Source organism: Zeus faber (assembly GCF_960531495.2).
Source record: "Zeus faber genome assembly, chromosome: 14".
Taxonomy (NCBI): Eukaryota; Metazoa; Chordata; class Actinopteri; order Zeiformes; family Zeidae; genus Zeus; species Zeus faber.
The window spans coordinates 17,369,109-17,395,235 of record NC_137200.1 but is presented as its reverse complement, the minus strand read 5'-3'; the positions used below and the strand labels follow the sequence as shown (position 1 = coordinate 17,395,235).

The 26,127-nt window shown below is 42.5% G+C and overlaps 1 protein-coding gene across 1 annotated transcript; it reads left to right on the top strand.

Moving 5' to 3' along the window:
• The first annotated feature begins 7,525 nt into the window (after nucleotides 1-7,525).
• On the top strand, nucleotides 7,526-24,161 carry ncbp3 (nuclear cap binding subunit 3). The gene is made up of 13 exons (XM_080013154.1): nucleotides 7,526-7,728; nucleotides 8,475-8,540; nucleotides 10,432-10,537; nucleotides 11,465-11,590; nucleotides 12,163-12,282; nucleotides 13,130-13,272; nucleotides 13,948-14,056; nucleotides 15,922-16,021; nucleotides 16,609-16,655; nucleotides 18,323-18,653; nucleotides 20,996-21,174; nucleotides 22,389-22,559; nucleotides 23,221-24,161. The coding sequence occupies exons 1-13, from the start codon at nucleotides 7,540-7,542 to the stop codon at nucleotides 23,673-23,675; spliced, it is 2,142 nt and encodes a 713-aa protein (XP_079869280.1). The 5' UTR covers nucleotides 7,526-7,539; the 3' UTR covers nucleotides 23,676-24,161.
• Nucleotides 24,162-26,127: the final 1,966 nt, after the last annotated feature.

Below are 26,127 nucleotides of genomic sequence, written 5' to 3'. Positions count from 1 at the left end.
TAGTGAGGGGACTGACCAACCAGGGCCAGTAGGAGGGTCACACTAGATTTCAACAAATTCCTTGCCTAGTTAATTGTGTTTAAAGCCCGCTTCACACCGAATCTGACAAACCATGAGAGCAAAGAGTCGGGTTCCGCGTCCAAGCTGTTTTTTTTCGATAAAAAAAGAGTTTCAGTCCGACGTTACGTCCGGAAGAGTTTTTATCGAAACTGGACTCGAAACTAAGGAAATAACTCACGTAATCAGAATAATAATGACATTATTAATGTTTACGTTCGATGTCACCATATTCAATATCAATAAATCTATTTTTATATACGTTAATTCTTAGTATTTTAAATTTGCAAACACTATATAAAGGAAAATGTAAACTCACATTGAGGGAAAAATGGTTAATGTCAAGCAAACTACTCACTGTAGTTCTGGGAAAAAATACTGTATTTTGTGAAGCAAAACTACAGACACGGCGTGAATCGGGCTTTAATGTTGCGTTAGTTTAATAATCATAGTTAATCGGCTTTACTGTAATAAAGAATGGACAGCTTGAAAACCCTTGGACTTGAACTACCCTGTTCAGGCAGCTTGATGTGGTTTGTCCAAATCCTTCCTCAGAATGAATACTGTATAACAAAGTCACTTTATTTGTATTATATTCAGGGAAAATCACGTCCTTTTTTTATCTAGTAAGAGTTCAGATTTCACCAGACCACTAATACTTCCCAGGATCCTGTAACACAACAACCAAAACGTGTTAATACACTCAATAAATCATATATTGTTTATTGATTGAGTTTATTGATACATCTCAAATATCAATAAAATGATTTTGGCTCGTTTTGATATTTAAAAAAAAAAATCATTGCAATCAACCTCTGACTAGTGGTAGTGTTAAATATGACATATTTTTAGAGTGTCCTCAATAATCAGAAATCAAGAGTCCCAGCAAAACGTAGCATTGCTGCCATCCGGTGCAAGAAGCAGGGGGAAATATGAATATTTTCAATTTTTTTACCCTCATAACTTAGTGTATATATTCCTTTATGTATAAATATGCCATCTGTACATACAGTATGTAATCTAAAACGGGGAACTCACTGGATTGAAGGATGTCGATTATTGTCTCAGTTGCACTAAAAGTACAGATTCATTATTATAAAAATAATCGTCATTCTGGTCTCTGATTCGATCTCCAGATTCCTTTTTTCTCGTGTGTTACATACTTTTTGGGGGAAAGAAGGACAATGGTGGGTGTGTACGGAACACCTGCGTGATTTGGGTCATAAAGGGAAGCCGTGAGCTTTAAAGCTGAAGGTACTCTATGGTCACTGTGCGTCTGAGGGGAATCATTTTCACAACCTACACTGTATTTTGCGATGCCAAACTCGGGACGCAGGAGGGGTCTGACTGTCAGATGCGTATAGAGACTCGGTTTGAGGTGGGCTTTAAGGTTAGGTTACATGAAAAAATGGGAGTTCATCGGCTTTAAAGACTCCTGAAGCTTGGACAGTGTTGCCAAATGCGATACGATAATTGTCCCATTTGTACGATAATTTAGCCCTTTGCACAATGCGCGATCAATAATTCTAAAAAACCCTAAATGTACGACAATTTCAACATGTCAGTTTCAGGGTTCTTTTCTTCATAATAGTGAAATGGTATGGAGCTGTGTGGCAGATCAGCTTGCCACACGCCACCTGAGTGGCGTTTCCAGGGCTTCCGGCACAGAGACACAGACGATGGAGTTGAAAACATAGCAGTTTATTGTAGAGGGTGACCTAGGTGGAACAAGCCCGGAGCAGATGTTATATATATCATGACAAGGGCTCATTGCCTGTGTGTGGCGGGGGGGGTTACTCATCGATTACTCTAATGAGCAACAGCCATACAGCCACACTGATCCTGGGACCAATTACCTAGACCCAGGACAGGTGTGGCTGCTCAAACCAGGCCACCCCTGCGCCACAATTCTGATTTGGAACCAGTTTGATTATTAATCTTACGTTAGCTATGTCAATAATGTATTACGGAAAACTGACCCTGGATCTGCCATAAATTAACCAATCACACCTTCCTTGGAACAGATTTATATACGTTGCATTGCAAACGCAGTTCTGGGTGCAGCACAGTCTGGATAGGGATGTACAATATTTTGGAGCCCTTAAAAACGATAATTCTGGAGCCCTTGTATGATTATTGGGTTTTCGGCATCTGGCAACACTGAGCGTGGAGCGGGTTGGATCAGGCTGGTGGACACCGTTCGCCCGATATCTAAACAGTGTCAAAAGACACCAACCCAGCCTGTACATCTGTCTGTTTCACCTACTTATTTTCATTGAATGAAATACAAGCCTGTTAAGCACAGCAAACCCCACTTGTCAGCACTGTTTAAAAAGTACCGTGCGCCTTTCCATGGCAGTGAATGTATTTTGCTGTTGTCTTACCTCACATGATATTGCTCGATTGAAAAGCCTCTCCCTCGGTCATGATGAAACGTGTGCATATCCCTTCGATTTTGTGCCAATGGATAATCTGCTCAATAAAAGTAATGTATTTTGTGTCAAAACTGTGACTTGACCTATAATATGGAAGCCCATTTCCGCCAGGAAAAAAAAAAAGAAATCTAGAAAACAAAACAATAAAATAACTAACTATATCTAACTATATCCTAATTAGGAATTAGAAGTTAGAATTACGACTTCCTATTCACAAAAAACTAGGCAAGACTGACAGACAGACACACACACACACACACACACACACACACACTCACACATTATTTAGCAGTATAAAGTGACAGTATTTGTCTGTTGAATATAAAATGTATCTATTAAAATAAAATGAAATCAGGAAAAACTAGGCTACTAGCGGACTAGGAGCCAGTCATTCAATGAATTGGGAAAGTGGATTGTATACCTGGATCGTATACCTGGATTTAACACTATTTCAAACATGGCTTTACAAACAATGAAAGCCATAATTATGAGATACTAGGTCAACATTTTGACTTAATAGCTGAAAGAGGAGGATGGTGGCTGACAAACCAGAGCTGGACGGACTGGTAGATCTGGACAGGGAACAGGTAACACAGGGACAGGTGACTGTGGTGTAGACTACGTCCTACTCAGGTATACACCGTGTACCCACTATGAAAGCTCCAGGATTTCCGTATACACACTTAAAAATGTGCAAGGATACGTAACAATTTGGTGACAGAAAATTCACTTCAGTGATTTTGTTTCGCAAATACTAGGTAAGGTATAACTGCAATAAAATACGTTTCTCAGTGCCGGCGTATGGAGCGGCCCCTCCAAGGATTTCCTTACAATTTTACATTTTCATAAAACACTTTAAATCAAAAAAACTACTGTCCGGCAATTATTTTAAGTTTTACATTTATTTAAGACCCAGCTGCTCAACCAATGTTGGTCAGAGTCAAAAAAAAAAAAAAAATGAATCAGCTCCAGAATCAATAAGAGCCAAAAACATAAAAGACTGGCCTTTCCAGGAAAGCCTGGCATGCAGCTGGGTGCGGGTTCGGGGGCCAGGGGGGACAACAGCACGGCTCGTCAGTATCCTCCCCACTGCCGACGAGCCTGGTAGTTCAACGGCTGGCGACATGAGGCTAAGAAATGCCCAGGCTGGCCCCAGTAGAGACCCTTGGGCGACTCAGGGACGGTACCGGAGTCGTGGGGCTGGACTCGTCCCACCGGGAGTGACCGAAGAAGTGTCCCCGTTACGCACGGTGTTTTTTTGTCATTTGTAGGCGCGCGGATGCACAGTGGAGCGCAGATCACGGTGCCCCGATGTGTGTGCTGAGGACGCGTTCCTCATATGTTGCCCAGAAGATCAGCTGCCTCGATGCCCATTGAGGCTTAAAAAAACCCCACGCCTAATAAAAAGGAAACCATGGCCAAGAAGGGGCAAAGGGGCAGGTACCCATCAGCTATTTATTTATGTATTTGTTTATTTATTACAAACCCTTAGATAAAGTATAAAATAGGAATGATCTCAAAAGGAGGACAAATGAGCGTCCGGCTCAAGGCTGCACCGGTAGACAGGCACGGTATTTTAAAAAAACCGGACTGTCCGACTTGTGTTCCATTTCCTTATTAAAGGTTTCCTGAAACAAATAAAGCGCTGTGCGTCACGGGGACACTTTCTCAGTCGCTCTCTTTGAATGGGCATGCTCTAGTTCACACCAAAACTGAAAAAGGGAAGTAAAAGAAAACCACACTCACACAGAGCACATGGGGATCAAAGGAACAGGCTGGGCTGGTGTGGCATAATTAAGACTTAGGGATCTCATAATGTTGACTTAGTAGTCATAATAATGACATACTAAGTCAACATTATGCCATACATTTTTTGGTTTGTTCTAGTTTTTTTTCTGTCCCTTGTGGAAATGGGATTCCATAATATAAAATTACCTCTCTAGCATTACGTCATAATATTCTCTTCTTATATTAATCTTATATTATTCAAGATTTTTATTCGTCACTTACATATATTGAAAGTATGTATATGTAAGTGACGAATAACATTCTTGAATAATATAAGAATCCAGACAATGCACCAGTCGGTGCCGTTACAGTCATCATTTATTCATTAAAAAAAAGGGAGAATTGCCCAGACTTATGGTGTCTGGTGTGTTGTGCCCGGCAGGATATTAAAAACAATAATTGGAAAGCAGTCATAGTTGGTGTTTGGAAAAATAAATTATTATAATAGGAATGGGCTATTTTACATTCAAGGTGTAACTGAGATCTGCCATTCAATTATAATGTTTTGGAGGAAGTGTGTGACATTATTGACGATAACTTTTAAAAGACTCGGGTGTGACTTAACACTGACAGACTACGGTATAACAACTGTACCTTTCGTCTGGTGTGTTGTGCCCGAATTGGAAAGCAGTTATAGTTGGTGTTTGGAAAAATAAATTATTATAATAGGAATGGGCTATTTTATATTCAAGGTGTAACTGAGATCTGCCATTCAATTATAATGTTTTGGAGGAAGTGTGTGACATTATTGACGATAACTTTTAAAAGACTCGGGTGTGACTTAACACTGACAGACTACGGTATAACAACTGTACCTTTCGTCTGGTGTGTTGTGCCCGGCAGGATATTAAAAACAATAATTGGAAAGCATTTATAGTTGGTGTTTGGAAAAATAAATTATTATAATAGGAATGGGCCATTTTACATTCAAGGTGTAACTGAGATCTGCCATTCAATTATAATGTTTTGGTGGAAGTGTGTGACATTATTGACGATAACTTTTAAAAGACTCGGGTGTGACTTAACACTGACAGACTCCGGTATAACAACTGTGCCTCTTGGGACACAAATCGATTATCCTGTTCTCTATTTCATTGGATATCTTTTCTCTAGCGTAAGACGAAAGAATTTATGTTTCGTATCGGAGGCTGCAGAATTCTGCCGCCACAGTCAGCGGTTGCGCGGCGCCGTGGCTTAGTTGGTTAAAGCGCCTGTCTAGTAAACAGGAGATCCTGGGTTCGAATCCCAGCGGGGCCTTTTGTGGGTACGGTGTGGCAAGAAGGCCCCGGGGCCCCTGATTAGGGTCCTTTCTGTATGCAGTTTGCATGCGCTCACGTGGGGTTTCCTCCATGTAACGTCAGCAGGGGACCAGCGATGGGCGGCCGGGCCCCCCCGGTGTGTGGCCGTATGCTGCCCGCCGGGGGAAGGACAAGCCGGGATGGGTCAAATGCAGAGGACCTGTTTCACCGGCCACCGTCCGCGTGTGTGTTATGAATGCACGTGGTGTGCTGCAACTACAGATTCCTCTTCTTCCCAACCCATGGGCCGCACTGTTTTTGTAATATATATTAATTACAAAAACATAAATCAAAAAAAATAATCATTTCGTGTTTTTTTTTTTTTTTCTTTTAAGACCTTGAAAAATGCATCATCACTGATAGATAGGAACTCGTGTTAGGGCGCACTACGTCCAAGCCGCGATCGGCGTGCACCTTGGATAGTTGGCTAGCATCAGGCACGCTGAAAAGGAAAGACGCCATTGGTACATCATCCACAAGCGAAGTCCCGGCGGGACATCGGACAGGCGGGGCAGTCCGGCCTGTCAAACAAAAAAGGAAGATTCGGGGAAAGTATAGCGCAAAATTTTTGTTTGGACGGACACGGAAGACGAACCGTTACCGCGGTGCGTGGTGTGTTCCCAGATTTTATCAAACGAAGCTCTGAAGCCATGTAAACTGCGCGCCGTCACCTCGAGACAAAACATCAACAGTGCATGTCCAAGCCGCTTGAGTGTTTCGATAATAAACTCAAGGAGTAACAGGGCAAGAAGAAAGTCGTCCAAACGTCATGTCTGGGGGCCGAGAACGCAAATCCCGATCCGTCCGACAGAGCTGTGCGATTTCTGGTGCCTTTCCCGACGACGTATCTCTGTGAGACTGGCTTTTCGGTGCCTGCGGCATTGAAGACGAAATACAGGAGTAAACTGAATTTTGAGCCAGCTCCTGGCCTGAGACTGTCGTCCCTTAAGCCAGACATCGAGCATTTGGTGTCTGCCATGCGACATCAGCCTTCTCATGTGGTGAGTTCATATTCATGTGCTCCTGTTATTGTTATTTTTATCAGCGCTGGTGTGAGTGGTGAGTTTGAACACACTTCTTTTTTTTGTTTTACCACTACTGCACTGTATGTATGAGAATGCATAGGATTGTTAAAATAAACGTCCTCTGAGAACGCACTGTTTGGCTCTCGTACTTGTGGTCGGATGTGGGCCACGAACACTTTTGAGATTTTCAAGTGGGCCGCGAGTCCGAAAAGGTTGGGAACCGTTGGTTTAGACTGAAGCTACTTGCACCCCGGAATCGATGGTGGCGGGAGTGCGAAGCACCATAAAACGACAGAGAAGAAGAAGAAGAAGAAGAAGAAGAAGAACCGGAAACAGATGTAGGAGTTATTTTTATTATGATTTAATCAATGTCACTTTTTTAATATTTCTTATTTCTTATAGTATGTATTTATCTATTTATTTAATTAATCCATTCATTAATGTATTTATTTATTTATTTCTATTTTATTTTATTGATGTATTTGTTGTTAATTTTTTAGTATTTTTGTTTGTTTTTATTACATTTATGTTTACGTAGTTATGTTTATTTATTTATTTATTTATTTGATCATTTGTTTGTTTGTTTGTTCATTTATATATTTATTTATTTATTTATGTATTTATTTATTTAGTATTTGTTTGTTTGTTTGTTTATTTATTTATTTATTTATTTATGTATTTATTTATTTAGTATTTGTTTGTTTGTTTGTTTATTCGTTTCTTTATTTGGTTGTTTATTTATTTCAGAATACAGTTCAACCCACACTCCGGTCCGATAGGTGGCGGTAGTACCACCAAACGTTGACTGTCAACCGCCTGAAGAAACAAAGGAGCGAAGAAGAAGAGGAACCGGAAGCGGATGACTAAGAAGAACCGGAAGCAGAAACGCGCCCACACACTGCGCGCGTCGGGCGGGGGGAACCGTGTCTCTGCACCATGGCGGCCGTGCGAAGCCTGCGTGTGTCGGTCAACAAGTCCTCCAGCGGCTCCGAGCGCTCCGACTCCGACTCCGACTCCGGGTCGGACCGAGACGATCCCCGGGAGGCGGAGCCCATGGAGGTGGAGGAGGGCGAGATCGAAGCCGACGACGTCTCCGTCAACAGATCCCTGAAGGAGTTGCTGCCGGTGAGTGTCCGTGTAGGCCTCGGTCAGAGCCCCCCCGCGCCGGTGCGGCGCCGCGGCCGGTGGGCGCCCGGCCGCGGCGCGGCAGCTCGTTTCCGGTGCCGGCCGTGTGCGCCCGAGCGGGCGGACCGAGTGCCGCGGCCCGTACGGACGCCTCCAGGGAGCTGTTCTGTTCGGGTTTCTGTCCCAACACGTTCACCTGTTGCGGCCAAGGCTGTGCACAACTAATGGGGGCTGTTATTATTATATGTCGTAATTAATCTCTCGATCAACAATTCACACTATCGACAAAACGTGAATAGTTGATCCAGAGGTTTATTGCGAGAGTTTAATAAAATGACAACATGCTTGACGCATGTTGTCATTTTATTTTTCTATTTTTCATTGTTGCTTAAAATCAATAACTGGGGAAAAAAAAAAAAAAAAAAAAAAGCGAACAGCAACCTTAAGAACACCACATTTACTCATACTGGTAACCTAGTACGTCAAAATCAAGCTTTGTGTAAGTCAACATACGATGAATCAGACACTGGTTCTCCAAATGTGATGAAAAAACACTCAAAGTAAGATCTATGAAATAAAATAAACAATCATAACAATGTCTTTATAAATATGTTGGATAGTAAAAGAACAACGAAACATTTTAAGCGAAGTTTGAGACAAACCCACGGAGAGCTGGTGAGCCGTGAACAATTATGTGTTGTCACTAAAAACAACATTTAAACATTTTTTTCCAACTCATTTCCAAGGACACGAGCCGTCGCTATGAGAACAAAGCGGGTACTTTCATCACAGGGATCGACGTCAACTCCAAGGTACATACACACTGTTGCCTGCAGACGATCCTCATATCGGTCGTACGTTTTATGTACGGTAGATGTTAATCTTGTGCCATTATTTAATATTTGTGAAGAAGCGAGAACCAAAGTGTCGCTTCCACATTGAGTGTTTGCCATTGTGGTCCTCAATAGTATGAGCCTGCCACTATTGTTGCCGGGTTAGGGCTTCTGCAGTTCTGTGCCACATACAAAATCATTTTATATGGCAGTAATGATTTGAATGTGATAACAAGGTTCCTACCAGGTCCTTGAGGTGCTTTAATTTCATCCTCAGAAGTTTAAGTACTGGAATGCCTTGAAAATAGTCCCTTTTGTGCGGATGTGCTTGAAATGTAAAAACAATGATCATTGAAAATCTGTGATATACCCTCTGGGTTTGTTATTCAATTTTATATATATATATATATATATATATATATATATATATATATATATAATCACACACCGATCAGCCACAACATTAAAACCTCTGACAGGTGAAGTGAATAACATGGATGATCTCGTTCCAATGGCACCTGTCAAGGGATGGGATATATTAGACAGCAAGTTAACAGTCAGTGCTTGAAGTTGATGTGTTGGAAGCAGGAAAAATGGGCAAGCGTAAGGATCTGAGCCACTTTGACAAGGACCAAATTGTGATGGCTAGACGACTGGGTCAGAGCATCTCCCAAACGACAGGTCTTGTGGGGTGTTTCCGGTATGCAGTGGTTAGTGCTAGGGTTGCCGATATTTACCTTTTTGACTGCCATCGGCAAATAAGATGACATTCACCGATTGCAGTGGCAGATGAATGAAACTCTGTTAGTGTGTACAGGAGGAAGTACGGTGCGATGTTATATTGGATGTATAATTTACGCACATGTTTAAGGTGCTTTGGCTGCTACGTCACACATAGACTTTATTTGGGCGGGCCGCTAAAGTATGTTCGGCGACCCATTGTCGCATTTCTTTTATTTTATATATTTTTAAGTCTTGAGAGAACGATGTCATCTGCGATGGATTTAAGAAGACACAGCTCTCTGCAGCACTCTAAGCAGGGAGTGATGCTGCGTTCGTTGGTTCTCTTTCTCGATGAGATTATATTATATATTGCTTTCTTATTGTCACAAGATTTGCATATTGAGCGGCAGGTACGTGCGGAGGGGTGGAGGTTGCCTGGGCAATCTATATTCATGAGGAACGTGTCCTTGGTGCACCTGCGATGTGCACACAGCGCTGCTCCAAGCGGCAAAATGCCTAGAACCGGAGCTGGGAGTCCATGTGCCTTTTTCTTTTTGTTTTTAAAGTCTCTGCATGGGACTGTAGAGCGGGGAAGTGAGACCTGTTGCCAGTGCTTACTCCAGTTTCAGAACACGGTCAGCTGCCCTTTACCATTTCAATGCTCAGATTTTTCCTGGTGGATTAAAAACCGTCTCACCAACGTCAATCGCGATTGATGGATTCCATCCATGATTGATGGGAGCGAAAGCTTGCCCCTCTGGTTCGATCCCACAGAGGAGCTACTGAAGCATAAATTGGTGAAAAGGTTAACGCTGCTACGATAGAAAGGTGTCAGAACACACAGTGCATCCCTGCTTACTGTATATCGGGCCGCGTTGCTGCAGACCCCCTGTCCAGGTCTTGTGGAGTCCATGCCACCACGGGTCAGAGCTGTTTTGGCCACACAAGGGGGAGCTACACAATATGAGTGGTTCCTAGTGGTGGTTTCAGTGTTGTGGCTGATCAGTGTATAATTGATATACTCATATAAACAATAGGCATTCCTTGGAAATGAAAAATAGTGCCTAAAGAAGTCCTTGAAAGTCCTTGGATTTATGTTGTGATGCCGGAATGAACCCTGTAATAAATAATTCTGTGCGCGGGATAGGAGGCCATCGAGAAGAAGGAGAAGCGAGCGCAGCGTTTCGCCTTCTGCGCCGAGGTGAACCAGGGCCAAAGGAATGTCGTGTTGGACAGAGACACCATGAGTAAAGGTATTTGCTATTTATATAAAAACCACCAGAGGGGTGTCAGCAACATATTATTAAGGATCGTATAATTAGGGCTTCATTATTTTTTTTTTTTTTAGCCATTGGAAATAGTTTCATAAAATGTCTTTATTTTATTAATGCGTTCCTTTGATAACATGTCAACCTCAGCGCCATTTTGTAACTTGTGCTGCATTTCACGGAACCCGGAAAACTCTTTTAATATGTACCTAAAACATCTAAACCGGACCCTGTGTATTGATGACTGCAGCTATATTTGTTGTTGTTATTATTATTAATGAATCATTTTTCTATGTCTGGTATGAGCACTTCAATTCTGAGATTAATTATTTGAATGCTTTGACAATTGGTTGAAAAATAAATATTTTTATCAACCAAACCATTGTCTTGTAATTGAGAAAACATAATGGTGGGGTATGTTTAATAACATAGGCAAGTTTCATGTTTTCAGATTTCATATTTGGGCAACAATTCCATCCAGGCCACCAAATTCAATGACCTCGTGGCCAGTGGAAGAAACAATCTTGGCGTCTAACCCTGTATTTAAAATGTTCAGGTTTATTTTCCATGATCCTGCCTTTATTTTCTTATGTGTAACAGTACATTTTTCCGATTTATATTGCCTTGTTTTTTTTTTCCAGAATTTCAGGTTTTTTTATTATCTCCCCATATTTTATTGTGTACAGTTAAGAGGTTTATTGTATATCTAACTTTTTCCCCAGAATCTGACACTTTTCATTTTTATATTATATTTTTATTCTATTGTTTGTAACAATTACTGCCATTATTATTTATGTGAGCTGCTTGGACATTGCAATTTCCCTTCCGGGATGAATAAATTACCCATCTATCTTTCTGTCTAGCTACAAAATGTTCTCTACTTAATAGTTTTGTGTTCCTATCTCCTGGCAGCCATTCCTAAAGCGCGTATGGAGGCGATCCACATGACTGGCGTGGATGACATGAGCACCGGGGACATCTTTGGTTATTTTAAAGAGTACCCCCCGGCGCACATCGAATGGATAGATGACACTTCCTGTAAGTGGTGTGCTTACAGGGTTCTTACCAGGTCCTTGAGTTGCTTGAATTATTTCGTCCTCAGAAATTGAAGCACTAGAATACCTTTGGGAAAATAGACCCTTTTATTGTAATGTGCTTGAAAAGCCCTTGGGGGGGGGCAAAAGCTGCGATTGTTGAAAACCTGTGATATTCCTGCTGGTTTTGTTATTCAAATCCTAACTTATAAACAAAAAATCCAGAATGGCTTTTATAAAATAGATGATGCCGGGGAAATGTACATTTAATCCAGCATAGTTGGAAATAGACACTTATAATAGTAGATGACAATGAGATTCATAAAAGATATATATTTTCACTAATATAAATAATAGACAATGAGACTAAGATTATATTATATTTAAATTAATCAAGGTCACATTGAAAATTGATTATATACATTTTGTGTGAGGTCCTTAAAAATGAAATAATAGTGCTTTCGAAGGTGCTTAGAATTTCACTTTGTAATGCCAGAATGAACCCTAAAAAACATAGATCCTTTTTAGTGATAAATTGCTCCATTTATGTATTATCATTATCCCCCCCCCCTCTAGGTAACGTGGTGTGGCTCGATGACGTCTCCTCCATTCGAGCACTCCTCAACATGAGCCGCATGCCCGAGGCGGAGACCGAGGACACCGAACAGCCTGACAAATCAGACACGCAGATCAGAGGTGAGTCTCCGCAGCAGATAAAAGGGATCAAATTCAGCAAGCCAAAAAAACACACAAAAAACATCAATTTAAATGTTGTGCTATGGGGCTGGACGTCACCTGGGGCTCTGGTTATCATGACATTATGATATTGCCTTAAAAGTTGCAGTTGTGATTTTTCCTTTTCTGCACTGAATGTTCTAGCAGAGTGTGATGAACAACGTATGTGTCTCTAAAATCTTTACATTCCCCCATCCTTGGATTAGATGATATTAAAAAAAATACATTAAAATGTACATTATCAATATCAGGGTGTTCATTGAAAGAGGATGTCATAATTATTGTAAACCGCTTTGGACAAAAGCTTCTAAATGCATCTAAATTTGATATTCAGTCTGTTGACATGCACACATTCATCAGAATAAGGTGAATAACCAGAAGGAGGTATTTCGAATGAGGCGTTTACAAAAACCTATACGTCGGATACCACACCGCAAAAACAGTTTTTAGAACGCTCACATAAGCCCTCCAGGCCTGCAGGGGGCGGTAACCTGTCACAGGCGAACATTAGGTGCAGGCGTGTCGCGCTTCTTCACAATATTCATACACAACGCTGTACGGACGCCGTTTCGAAAGAGGCTCTCAAACTTTGGTCTGTAAATTGGAAATGCACGCTCCAGGCTTTATTCGGGAACAGATATTACGACTGCAGTGTTTATACCTGACGGCTGCTGTATTGGAATAATTGCGGAAATTAAATCTTGCGCTTAAAAACCTCACAATCGGTGGTCAGTGTTGTATTACCGGATCGTTGTCGTCGGTGGCAATCGTTTTTCTTGTTTGCTTTTGTCCGTCATCTACGCAACAGGCCGTGGGAACCAAGGCTCCGACAAGGATGCTGATGGGGACGGGGAGGAAGGCCAGGTAGGTGAGGATGTGGCAGAGACACTGAAGAAGAACAGCGAACAGGAGGGAGAGGCCGATAAGAAAACTGAAGCCGAAGACAGCCAGGTAAGGCGAATGTTTGCGGGAGGGAGGGAGAAAGGGAGAGAGAATTAAAAACGTCTTGTTTGAGGGGGGGGAAAAAGGTAAATAAACAGATGTATGTTTTATTTCCAACATTTACTGTTTTCATTTTCACTTTATTTATTTTTGTGTAAAAATGTGGCCACATTTTTGCCAGTTTAATTTCTTATTATAGAAATTGTATTATTATTATTAATAATAATATTAAGAATAATTTTTATATTTATTTATTATTATTATTATTTTTTTTATCACTAGGTCTCATTTTTTTATTGCCATTTTACTGTGTACAGCTAACTGTTAGGTTTCATTGTATATTTTCACATTTTTCATATATTGTCTAAGATACGTCCATACGATATTTGAAGGACTGAGCACCGTTCAGGTGTGTAAGCCCCATTCATTTACTGGTAGAATTTTCTACAGTGTAGATTGCTTCATTCCTATAATTAAAAGCGGAGCTCTTGAAGAACAAGGTTCACTTTGTTAATCCCGTGGGGAGTTTGTCCTCTGTGTTTAACACATTCTAAGTTGCTCCTTAGACTTATCACTGTTTCAGATTCAAGTCCATATTTGTTTTAAATTCTGCAAAGCCCTGTCCTCCCCCAGGGCCTCCCCTCACAGTTGTGTGTGTAAGGGTGTTTGTTTCTGTGTGTTTAGGTTGACAATCTGTCTCAGGCGGAGAGAGAGTCGCTCCTGCGAAACGACCTGCGCCCGGTTACAAAACCTTTCAAGGGGAACGATCTCTGCCTGCGCGTTGCAACGCATGGTGAGGAACACCACTACACAAGCACGCACGCACGTTAATGCTCAAACCACCTTGGTCTTAAGCCCGCTTCACACGAATCCAACAAACGACGATAACAAACCGAAAGTCCATTTCTTCCTATGGCGAGTCGGATTTTGCACGCAAACAGCTGTGACATCGGTCGAGGCTCTGGGATAGGTTCAAATTTTTACACATATAATATAATGATGTTAGTAACGTTGATGACACCATATTTACGACCAATACCTCTGTTTTGATGTAAGTTAATTGTGTGTACTTATTTTTGTTTGCACTTCAACACTGTATAAAAGGAAATTTTAAACCCTTGTACATGGGATATGGTGTATGTTGAGCAAACTACTCGCCGTTGTACTGTGTAAACGCAGTTCATCCAGCAGCCACTAGGGGATCCGACTGTCGGATGCAGATACGCTTTCTGTGTGAGGCAGGCTTTAGTGCCTTGTGTAAATTAAGTCTAGAGTAAGCTATAAGGGTCAATCCTAGTTGTGGTTCTGTTTTGTATGATTCCCTGGTCTAATTCATTGCCATGGGATTTTTCGATACATTCGGATTGCGATACATAAATGTGCCTTTCCGATACCAGAGCTCTTTTTTTTCCCACGTGGAGTTCTTTTATTTAATTTTTTTTCAAAACGTTTTTCCTATTCGACATAGATTATTATCCCTTGAATATAAAAGCGACTCATTGAAATCGGTTGAGAAATATAAATGTTAAAGTGCATTTTATCCAGGAAAATCTGCAGCTCCCCCGTTTACTTGTATTTGTTTACAGCCAGTCCAAACCGCTCCAATATGGTGGCCACGTTGATGTGTCGCAGCAACGAGCCGAAGCAGTCAGTGGGGCGTCTATGGCATGTGCGGTGCATGGGGGGTGGGCGGGGCCACGGGGGTGGGACAAGGATTTTCAGCGAATGCAATCATGTAAGAGCTCGTTGCACAAAATAATCCAAAATCCCCTACATGGGACTATTTTGGTGGTAAACCGGACACAACCGACAAGCCGAAGGACGTATCTGTGTAGTTTTTAATCCTCATCCGGTGATTCCTTTCAGTGTGGTGCTGCACAAATAGAACTACAACTCCCATAAGCTTTATGGTATTAAATACGTTGGAATCAGCGTATTTTGAGGACCAGCCAGAAATCATCCTTTCATCCGTTAGAAAAAAATGGTGCCGGTCCACGTTTCCTGGAAGAATTCAATGTCCCGATCAATTTTTATTCCCTCCAGTTGATCTATTTTAAAAATAGATGAATACGAATATTACTACTTGAAATCAAATAATTTTTCGGTTGTGAACAATATCAAGTGCAGCTGCTTCAAGTAAAATTTCACTTAAATAAAACTGAGATAAAATCACAATGGATATTTACCGTCTGCTATGGGTTGAACTTAAATATCGCCCCAAAAAAACGAAACTATATGTACTACTGTATGTGTCCCCGTTGTCAACCATACATCGTCTTTCTGCTTCTCCTCCAACACTTTGGATGCTGCGCTCTGTCTCCACTCTGTGTGTTTACAAGCACAACCTATGGGCGGGGCTTATTTCTATATCGACATGGTTGGTTAGAGGTGAAAGGTCAGATTTAGATCGTCCCAACCGATTGGCGTTGCAGTTTTCTGAATGCGGAAATGAACAGATCTGCAGAATTATTTTATTTCGACATAGAGGAAAAAAATAAAAAATAAAATATTTAGATAAAAATAATAATAACTAATAATAACTAATTCAAATTGTGCCTAGAGGGAATTATTTTCACTGGACACAGAGATTTAAATATGTCGGACTTGAACAGATTTTAGAAGGCGTGAATGTTGATTTGCTGGTTTGGTTTTTTTCAGATGACAAGAAAGAGCCAGGCGCCGCCAGGAGGAGCAGATACTACATGAAGTACGGAAACCCCAACTACGGAGGAATGAAGGGCATCCTCAGCAATTCCTGGTGGGGATACACACGCACGTGCGCGCACACGCACGCAATGGATAATAATTAAATTTTGTCTGTCGAATCAAACCCCTGTACACAAGTCATATAAGTACTTTAGACATTTATGGTATATTATGGAAATCAACTTTGAGATATGTATGAGGGATGTTTACAGATGTTTATGTAACCTGTCATTGATTTTGTGCACTTTGAGTTTTAAACACACTTTTAGTGCGTTCATTACTTGCCTCGCGTGTATGAAATCATATTGTTTGTATTCTACTGTCGGATATTGTGGCGTTGCAATTGTCAGGTTTTGACGACTTATCGCTGAATCCTGGGTTTAAAACTCCTGGGAAGCGAACGTGAAGCATCACAGTTCATTTTTTAAATTGGACTACACAAGTAATAAACACCACGTAACCTTCGTAATATGAGTGATCTTACCAAATGACTCCTTCGGTAATACCTAAATCCAGTGGAATGAATTAAATAGGAAGCGTTTCAACTACTCACCATTTACTCTGACGAGCTATTATTAACCATTTATCCGTCTGTCTCTCTCTCTCTCTCTCTCTGTCCCCGTCCCCGGGTTTCTTTAGGAAGAGGAGGTATCACACACGCCGAATCCAGCGAGACGTGATTAAAAGTAAGAAGCCTGTTATCGGTGACAGCATGGGACACACTCCGCCATACACACACAGACACTCCGGTAAGACTTGCAGCAAGACAGTCGGTGTCTTTAGTGTCTCAAATGTTTCCAATTGGCTTTCGATAAGGAAAGACGGGCGTCAGTTGGTTTTTCAACCCAGACCCTTGTAAAGCGTAGAAAACAGTCGACAAGTCAATTTAATGCAAAGTCATCATAACATTTTGTTCAAGATACACCAATAAGCGTATTGTTTCGCATTACAATTCATGAGTGCACTATTGTCCCCCTCGCTGGTATTGTCACTGTTTGTAAATATTGAATATGTTTTACTACAGTGTCCTCCTGGACTCTGCGAGTATTCCAACATTCATCAGGGTTCTCGCCGGGTTCTTGAAGTGCTTGAAAAGTGCTCGGGGGAAAAGTCTGCGATCATTGCGAATGTGTAACATTCCCCCTGGTTTTGTTATTCAAATCGTAACGTGATAAAAAAAAAATCCAGAATCGACGTCTACGTCAGATTATGCCAGGGAAACGCTCATTTAATCCAGCATGGTTGGTAATACACAATAGTATATGACAATGAGATTAATATGTCTGTCTGTCTCAGCCACAACATTAAAACCAGCTGCCTTATATTGTGTAGGTGCCCCTCGCGCCGCGAAAACAGCTCGAACCTGCTTAAACAATCAATCAAATCAGACAATCAGTCATAGTAACATCCACATGAACGCCAGGACCCAAGGTTTCCCAGCAGAACGTTGCCCAGAGCATCACACTGCCTCCGCCGGCTTGCCTTCTTCCCATAATGCATCCTAAAACGGGATTCATCATCAAACCAGGCCACCTTCTTCCATTGCTCCATGGTCCAGTTCTGACACCTAAGTGCCCATTGCAGGAGCTTTCGGGGGTAGACAGGGGTCAGCATGGACACTCTGACTGTTCTGTGGCTGCACAGCCTCATACGCAGCAAGCTGTGATGTGTTCTGACACCTTTCTATCATAGCAGCATCAACTTTTTCACCAATTAGTGCTACAGTAGCTCTTCTGTGGGGATCGGACCAGACGAGCTAGACTTTGCTCCGTATGTGCATCAGTGATCCTCGGGCGTCCATGACCCTGTTGCTGGTTCACTGGTTGTCCTTCCTTGGACCACTTTTAGTAGGTGCTAACCACTGCAAACCGGGAACACCCCACAAGACCTGTCGTTTTGAAGATGCTCTGACCCAGTCGTCTAGTCATCACAATTTGGTCCTTGTCAAAGTGGCTCAGATCCTTACGTTTGGCCATTTTTTCTGCTTCCAACACATGAACTTCAAGAACTGACTGTTCACTTGCTGCCTTTTATATCCCACCCCTTGACAGGTGCCATTGGAACGAGATGTTATTCACTTCACCTGTCAGTGGTGGTTTTGCGTAAAGTCCTTGAAAATGGAGAAATAGTGCTTAAAAGTACTTGAGAGTCCTTGAATTTTGTTTTGTGATGCCAGAATTAATTCATACACAAGCGATGCATGTACAGTATTTTTATAATATTTTTTAATAAGCAAATTACTAAAGTTATTGAGCCTTTTTTAGTGTGATCATTTGGGTTAGTAGCACTGTTAGCCCCCAGGGGGAAATCATTTCATACACTGCCCCCCCCCCCCGCCCCCCTTCTCCTCCAGCCGACCTGGTCAACCTGCCAGAGGAGCCCATCAAGGAGGAAGAGGAGGAGGATGAAGAGGCCCGGGGGGGCCAGCAGGAGGAGGAGGAGGACATGGATTCCGACGACCGGGTGGTAGAGTACAAGGAGAGGGCTGAAAGGGCGGGCACCGCCGGTCTGCGCTCGGCCGGAGGGCTGCGTAGCCGGGCGGCCCGCTCCTCGTCCCAGTCGTCGGACTCGGACGAGATGGACTACGACCTGGAGCTGAAGATGATCTCTACCCCGTCGCCCAAGAAGAGCATGAAGATGACCATGTACGCAGACGAGCTGGAGACCCAACTCAAGACCATCCGGTGAGTTTGGACGATTCGTTCCTGGGTGGGGGGAGGGGTGAAAGTTAAAAAAAAAAAAAAAAAAAGATCATAATAATAATTTAAACATGCTGGCCTTTAATATACACCCATCAGCCACGACATTAAAGTCACCTGCCTAATATCTCTTAGCTCCCCCTCGTGCCGCCAGAACAGCTCTGACCCATGGAGGCATGGACTCTACAAGACCTCTGAAGGTGTCCTGTGGTATCTGGCACCAAGACGTTAGCAGCAGATCCTTTTAAGTCCTGCAAGTTGCGAGGTGGGGCTCCCATGAATCAGGCTTGTTGTTCCAGCACATCCCACAGATGCTCCATCAGATTGAGATCTGGGGAATTTGGAGGCCAAGTCAACAGCTTGAACTCTTTGTCGTCTTCCTCAAACCATTCCTGATCATTTTTTGCAGTGTGGCAGGGTGCATTATCCTGCTGAAAGAGGCCACTGCCATCAGGAAATACCGTTACCATGAAAGGAGTGCACATGGTCTGCAACAGTGTTTAGGCGGTATGTGGTGGTACGTGTCAAAGTAACATCCACATGAATGCCAGGACCCAAGGTTTCCCAGCAGAACATTGTCCAGAGCATCACACTGCCTCCGCTGGCTTGTCTTCTTCCCATAGTGCGTCCTGGTGCCTTCTCTTCCTCAGGTAAACGACACACACACACACACACACACACACACACACACCCGACCATCCGCATGATGTAGAAGAAAACATGATTCATCAGACCAGGCCACCTTCTTCCATTGCTCCATTGTCCATTTCTCACACGCATCGATGAGCCATGGGCGTCCATGACCCTGTTGCCGGTTCACTGGTTGTCCTTCCTTGGACCACTTTTAGTAGGTACTAACCACTGCATACTGGGAACACCCCACAAGACCTGCCGTTTTGGAGATGCTCTGACCCAGTCATCTAGCCATCACAATTTGGTCCTTGTCAAAGTGGCTCAGATCCTTACGTTTGCCCATTTTTCCTGCTTCCAACACATCAACTTCAAGAACTGACTGTTCACTTGCTGCCTAATATATCCCACCTCTTGACAGGTGTCATTGGAACGAGATGTTATTCACTTCACCTGTCAGTGGTGGTTTTGCGTAAAGTCCTTGAAAATGGAGAAATAGTGCTTAAAAGTACTTGAGTCCTTGAATTTTGTTTTGTGATGCCAGAATTAATTCATACACAAGCGATGCATGTACAGTATTTTTATAATATTTTTTAATAAGCAAATTACTAAAGTTGCTTTATTTGCTTTACTTGCTGCCTAATATATTGACACCACCTCTTGACAGGTGTCATTGGAAAGAGATGGTCAATGTTATTCACTTCAACTGTCAGTGGTTTTCATGTTGTGGCTGATCGGTGTATTTTTTAACCACTAATTTGACTGATGACTGATGAAATTTTATGAAATATGTTTATTTAAGTTTTCTAATGAACTATGATAATAGTTTGTATTCAAAATAAGTCATTATAGTCATTAGTTCTGCACATTACATTTTATTTCATCAAATCATTTTTGATAATAAAAATGATTTTGAAACTCGATGGTGGCATTTTATGATGGAAAACCATGAAATTAGAAAAGGAGTTGGCAACCCTGCGTGGACTGCGGCTCAGAGGGCGCGGGGAGGGATGGGGGGCCCCTGCTACAGGTGTAGGTACCAGAAGTGCACGAACCCCGTGGCACAAGCCCTGTGGCGCAATGAAAGTGAGAGCTGACGCACACCGGCCGTCTCATCTGCGCTGTTGGGGAGGTGGAGTGGCTGCGTTTTGTTTGAACATTATTACCGGGCATTTCCACCATGAACTTTATCATTTATCGTTTTTTTTTTTGTTTGTTTTTAACGGGGGGATGGTAATTACCGGAGCCAAACATCAAGGATGTGACGTGGTTTGGTACCTGAACACAGGAGTTACATAGTGCAAGAACAGGCGTTCGGGGTGGGTGGGAATGAAAAAGGTGCCGTTCTTTATATTAAAAGTCAGTGTATCATCAAAAGGATTTGGAAGCTGTTATTTTAAGAAAAAAAAAAGTTATTGGCGTTTCTTTAAGATTCTAAGCATGCAGCATCTTTCATTTCTAAAAGAAATACCAAATGGAAGTAGTCAGGTGTAAAAAAAATTACTCTAATGATATTTGAAATATTATATAACAAGAATTCTAGATATATATCAAATATATATATATATTTTACAGAAGGTACTTGGCATGCACAGTCTTTCATTCCCAATTCTCTTGTCCCTTATTCTTTCGCCATAGTATAAAAATAACTTTTTTTTTTAACCCTGAATTGTATTTTTAACGCTTTTTTCCTGCAGTAACTCTGTGAGGGAGGACAGTGGCTCCGGCAGTGGCGTGCGGAGCCGCATTGGCGAGTCGCTAAGCGCGGCCACATCCCCGTCGGCGGCAAAGGTGACTGACGTCCGGCAGCTGCTGGAGGAGAAGCGGCTCACCCAGCAGAGGCCCCAAGACCCGATGGCTGCCGGCGGAAAGACAGGTGGGCCGGGGCCTCTGGACCAAAATGAAGTTATGCTTTGAGGGGGAAAATTGGTGCTTATTTTTATTTTATTTATTTATTTATTTTCCCACAAAAAATTCTCTGCAATGGTAATCGACAAAATAAGGTGCAAAACTTTATTTTTTTTCAGGATTTGTTGATTTCCATAAGAAATGTATTCAATAAATTCAATTCAATAAATGTATTATTTTCAGAGGAAGGGTAAAAAAAAAAAGGTCACCAACATTCAGCGTAGTTTCACAATTTTTAAGCATATTTTTCAGTTGACTCATCACAAATTGTCCTGCGGTGTGATGTCACATTTTACCAAGAAACATTACAAAACTATCTTCTAATTTTTTAGGCATTGTTGCTGATGGGTCGTCTTCCATCTGTAGTTAGCTAAATATATAGCTGTTTTCTACATAATTAAATATCTTTTTTTTTTTTCACTGAATTTGTTTTTACGTGCCACGCTACCGGGCAGAGGGAAACGGACACGTCAGTGGTTCAGCTGAAAGACTGAAAATATCAAATAAGGTCAACTTGCTAACAAATGTCTGACAAAATTCCCGGTGGTCCGATGTAAAGGACCCCACCGGGTCTGACTATTTGGAAAAAATAAATGAACACATTGCGTCACGCTGCAGGCTGATAGTTCCAGAATTGAATGAACTGTGATCAATTTTGTGATAACTTGAGTGATATTAAAGAACATCATTCAGGAAAATAGGCCCCTGTGACATCATGTGAATTTTATCATTTTAGTGGCAACATGTGCTACATTTTTCACGTTCTAAGTTTCAAATACCTGAAACACAAATTCTTGAAGGTAAAATAACCGTGAAAACATGCTATGCTTTCAGAATGAATTGAACATGGCTGGAACTGAAAGTACATTTTAGTATGTTTTTTTTTTGTTTTGTTTTTTTTACTTGATTTACGGTACAAGTGTCATGTCCACTACCCAATTAGAGACGTTTTCTTTTAAAACTAAATAGAGTGCACACTGACTGACTTTTTTGGCACCAAACCATTCCCCTCTGGACTTTTTTTTTTTTAGGCGGAACTGCAACGTTCCAATTCCTGTTCATGCGATGTCTGTTTTTCGTTTCTTTTTTCTTTTTTTTTGCTCAATACGCGTTGGTGGCGGCGGCCGTCGTGTTTGAGGCTTGTTCTGTGTGTGTGCCCCCCCCCCCCCCCCCCACCCTCAGACGTGAGGCAGCGCCTTGGGAAGAGACGCTACTCTCCCGAGAGGCGCTCCCCCTCCCCCGCCTCGCCCCCCGCAGCCCGGGAGCCCAACAGGGACGTGCACAGCAGACTGGGCACGGCCGGCCAAGACGCCCGAGGTCTCTTTGCCAATTCGTCCAAAGACCGAAAGACTGGTAGGGGGAAACGGATCATTACGCCTTATCGTTTCACGTGAGCCACACATTACACGAAGAGCCAGTTTTGCCATCGACATAATAAAACATAGGAACAATGAGCTCGTTTCCATCACCGCCGGTTAAAATCAAAGGCACTCAAATGTAAAGAATTTCAAGCACTTCACTCTAATTTGTCTTTACATTTTGTTCCAATTGGGTGCATAGTGCCGAACCCTAACTCGGTGTAGTTACCGATAACTTCTTTAGGCATCCGCACCTGTGATCTTTCACCACAGTTGTTGGTATTAAGCTCAATGAAAGTTTTAAAGTCAAGGCTTTTTTTTTTTTTTTTTTTTTAAGATATGAAATCTGAGATGTGCAGTTTCCATCTAGATGCTGATGCTCACGTCCATTCAGGTTTTCCCTCCGACTTGCATCGTGCATTATTCAGGGTTCTTCACCGGGTCCTTGAAATGCTTGAAGTTCGTCCCCAGGAATCAAAAGTACTTGAATTCCTTTAAAATATAGACCCCTATGGAGAGGGAGGGAAAGAGAGACTCCCAACAACTTTTAACTGATAGTATTAATCTGTGAATATTGTTATTGTTGGTTCATTATTAACATCCCTAGTCCAGATGTTCCTGCTGGTTGTGGAGTGACTTTTTACCAACATTTCCAGGTCGTCTCTGGAGCCGACTCGGTCCCTCCAACACGGACCGCCCCCATGAGAAAAACGATGACCAGGAGGAGGGTCGTGAGGAGGAGGAGGAGGAGGGCGGCCACAGCGGTCGCAGGGTGTCCAGCCGCGAGCCCGCCACCTTAAGCTCCCGCCTGGGTGACCTCGGAGACGATGGCGGCAACAGGAGGAGGAGGAGGCGGAGCAGCGGAGGAAGGGGCAGTGGCGGCGGCGGCACCACCACCACCACCACCACCACTAGGAGAAAAACTGAACTGCGGAAGAGCAAGGGGGAGGAAGAGGAGGAGGACGACTCAACGCTGCAGAAGGTGTGGGGGGCCATGATTAAACAGAAAGAGGAGCAGCAGTCTCACAGGACAAAGAAGAGCCGCCTGGACAACCTGCCGTCGCTGCAGATCGAGATCAGCCGGGAAAGCAGCGAGGACTCCGATTCCTGAGATCTGGGCCGGGGGCGGGAAATGAGTCAGGCGGGGTCTCTTTGAAATGTAGTTATTTTGTAAAAAAAAAAAAAAAAAAAAAAAACAATCATCGCTGAATCCAGTCAATGTATAAGGGCAAACGTCCTTCCCTGTCAACAGAGCCACGTGGACACAAACAGTAACCTGCTGTTCGGATAAGCGTGACTGCCCCCGATTGTGTGTGTGTGTGTGTGTGTGTGTGTGTGTGTGTGTGTGTGTATTCACTGCACAGACCACCAAAACGGGACAAAATAAAACTGAAGACCTCAGCGAACAGCGAGCTCTTGTAGTGTCACCGACTATTGTTCCCATTGAACCAGGGCAGGGGGGGTTCGAACGCATCAACCTGGTCCCTTTTTTGCTTTGCCGTACAACCCATCGGGACAAAAACGCTTTACTCAATGTGCTGGTTTTTTTTTTGCCGTAAAGTACACGCCGAAATAAAGCATACCTAGCCACCATGGAGTGGTGAGCGTCTTGCTCAGTTTTTTTTGTTTTTTTTTGTTGTTTTTTTTTGTAACGGGGTCACGTGACTTTTTGCCGTTTGTGTTGAAAGCGACGCCGTCGACTCGCGGATCCACTCGCCGAGACTTGCCCATTCTCTCCAATCACGTGAACAGGGATGGGGGTGTTATTCCAGGCGGTTGTGCATCTGTTATGTGACCAGAAAGCTACGTATTAGGGTTTTGTTGGTAACCCCTCCCAACTTCTATCCTGCTTTCATCTGTGTTGTCCATTACATTCCTGATTTCCATTTTATGGCTATTTGCGTTTGCTCTGTGCCAGGAACCAGGCGTGAAAGGTGAGAAGGTCCCGGCCTTGTTTGATACAGCCTGTACGTACGCTTGGCGCCGTTTAGACCGGGGCCACGGGGGCGGGGCCGTGATCTCCTTTTCTGATCCCCTTCGCGATCTGCTTTTGTTGCCTTAAAGGTCACTGGTGGCGTTTTGTTTCTAGTTGATTTTTGTTTTTAATTTCATTGTTAATTAACCGGCTGTTGGATAACTTTGTGGACTAACGTTATCTAAGCAGAGTAAAAAATAAAAAAATCCATACCCTTTTAACAAAACACTACAAACTTTTCTGTTTCAAATTAGTGATTATAATTAGCTAGGACGGGTCATGGACAAAGATCTGATCGTAGCGTCCTGTAACCATAGCAACAAAACGTACAGCGCAGCCCCGCTGGCTCTGTATACAATGGAAAACCAGTCAGGGACCAATAGGGCTTTGTTGGGCTCAGCCCTTCATGCCCGAGTTTTGGGTGGATTTCAAAGTCTAAAATGAAATCCTTCCGGGCCACAGGAGTTGTGACGAGTGCCATGTGTTAAGTAGTATTACAATACTGATGCATATCAAGTGGTGTTCTTCTGTCCCTGAGCGATATCACTTTGCTCATTATGCGACTTAACGGCTGCTGGTGCCAGCGTCTCTTTGACGGATCTCTGTTGTCAGTCGTAACTCTGGATGTGAATGTTTGTTTAATACCATAATTGTCCTTGTACGAATCCTTGAGACGTGAAAGCATGCTCATAGTTCAAGGATGCCGTGATTCTATTGGTATTGGCCACCATTCTTACCAAAACCATTTACTGGGTGCTATCCAGTTTTCACACACAAGGAGTGCTGATATTTTTCATCGAGCGAATCGTGGGCCTAAAGTTGATTATTTTCTACAAAAGCTTCCAGACAAGTGATTTAAGGGATTTTACCCTTGATGGTAATTGTAATGTAACTTGGTCACTCTATATACATTCACAGTGAGTTGAGATGGGGTGATGACACCTACAGAATGAGTGGCTCTAGACTAGTAGTATTTGCGTCCAGGTCTACTTCACTCACAGAAGTCATATCAACATCGCCAGAAATCAACCCTTTTTATTATTTGTAGTTTTTATTTTATTTTATTTTTTTATATTTACATCAAGGGATTGAATTTTTTGAATTAGCTTTTTTTCAGTGACAAACGTACAGGACCTTATCGGGCAGGTTAGGTTGTATGACCCAAACCAGAAACGAATTTCACAAGGATTTAACAGATCAGTTTGACATACCTATGCTAAGGTGTTAGTACAGTCACATAGCATTTTGTTGACCTTACAATAGAGTGAAGTGGCCTTTACCATTCCTGCATCAATGTTTGTTAATGTCTTATTTTTTACGGTATCCTTTTTGTAAATATGTTTTACAGATTAATCAATTTATTGTTTTATAAGACATAAGCACAGTGTCATGTTTCAAAGGTGGGTATCCTGAGCCTCAAGAAATGTACAGAATAATCCCGCTACTGGGAGTTCATCTCCAGAACATTTACCCAGGGGTCCTCTTACTGCTGGCTAATAATATACGGTCGTTCATATTGGGCCATACAAGGCAACATGGCTGCAACCAGCTGTCTGCTTTGTCAGCCTAGCAATAATGAGATGACAGT

Coding starts and splice junctions, on each gene's coding strand:
- ncbp3 (XM_080013154.1), top strand. CDS start 7,540: ATGGCGGCCGTGCGAAGCCTGCGTGTGTCGGTCAACAAGTCCTCCAGC. Junction 8,541..10,431: donor GGATCGACGTCAACTCCAAG/GTACATACACAC, acceptor TGCGCGGGATAG/GAGGCCATCGAGAAGAAGGA. Junction 22,560..23,220: donor GTCCAAAGACCGAAAGACTG/GTAGGGGGAAAC, acceptor CAACATTTCCAG/GTCGTCTCTGGAGCCGACTC.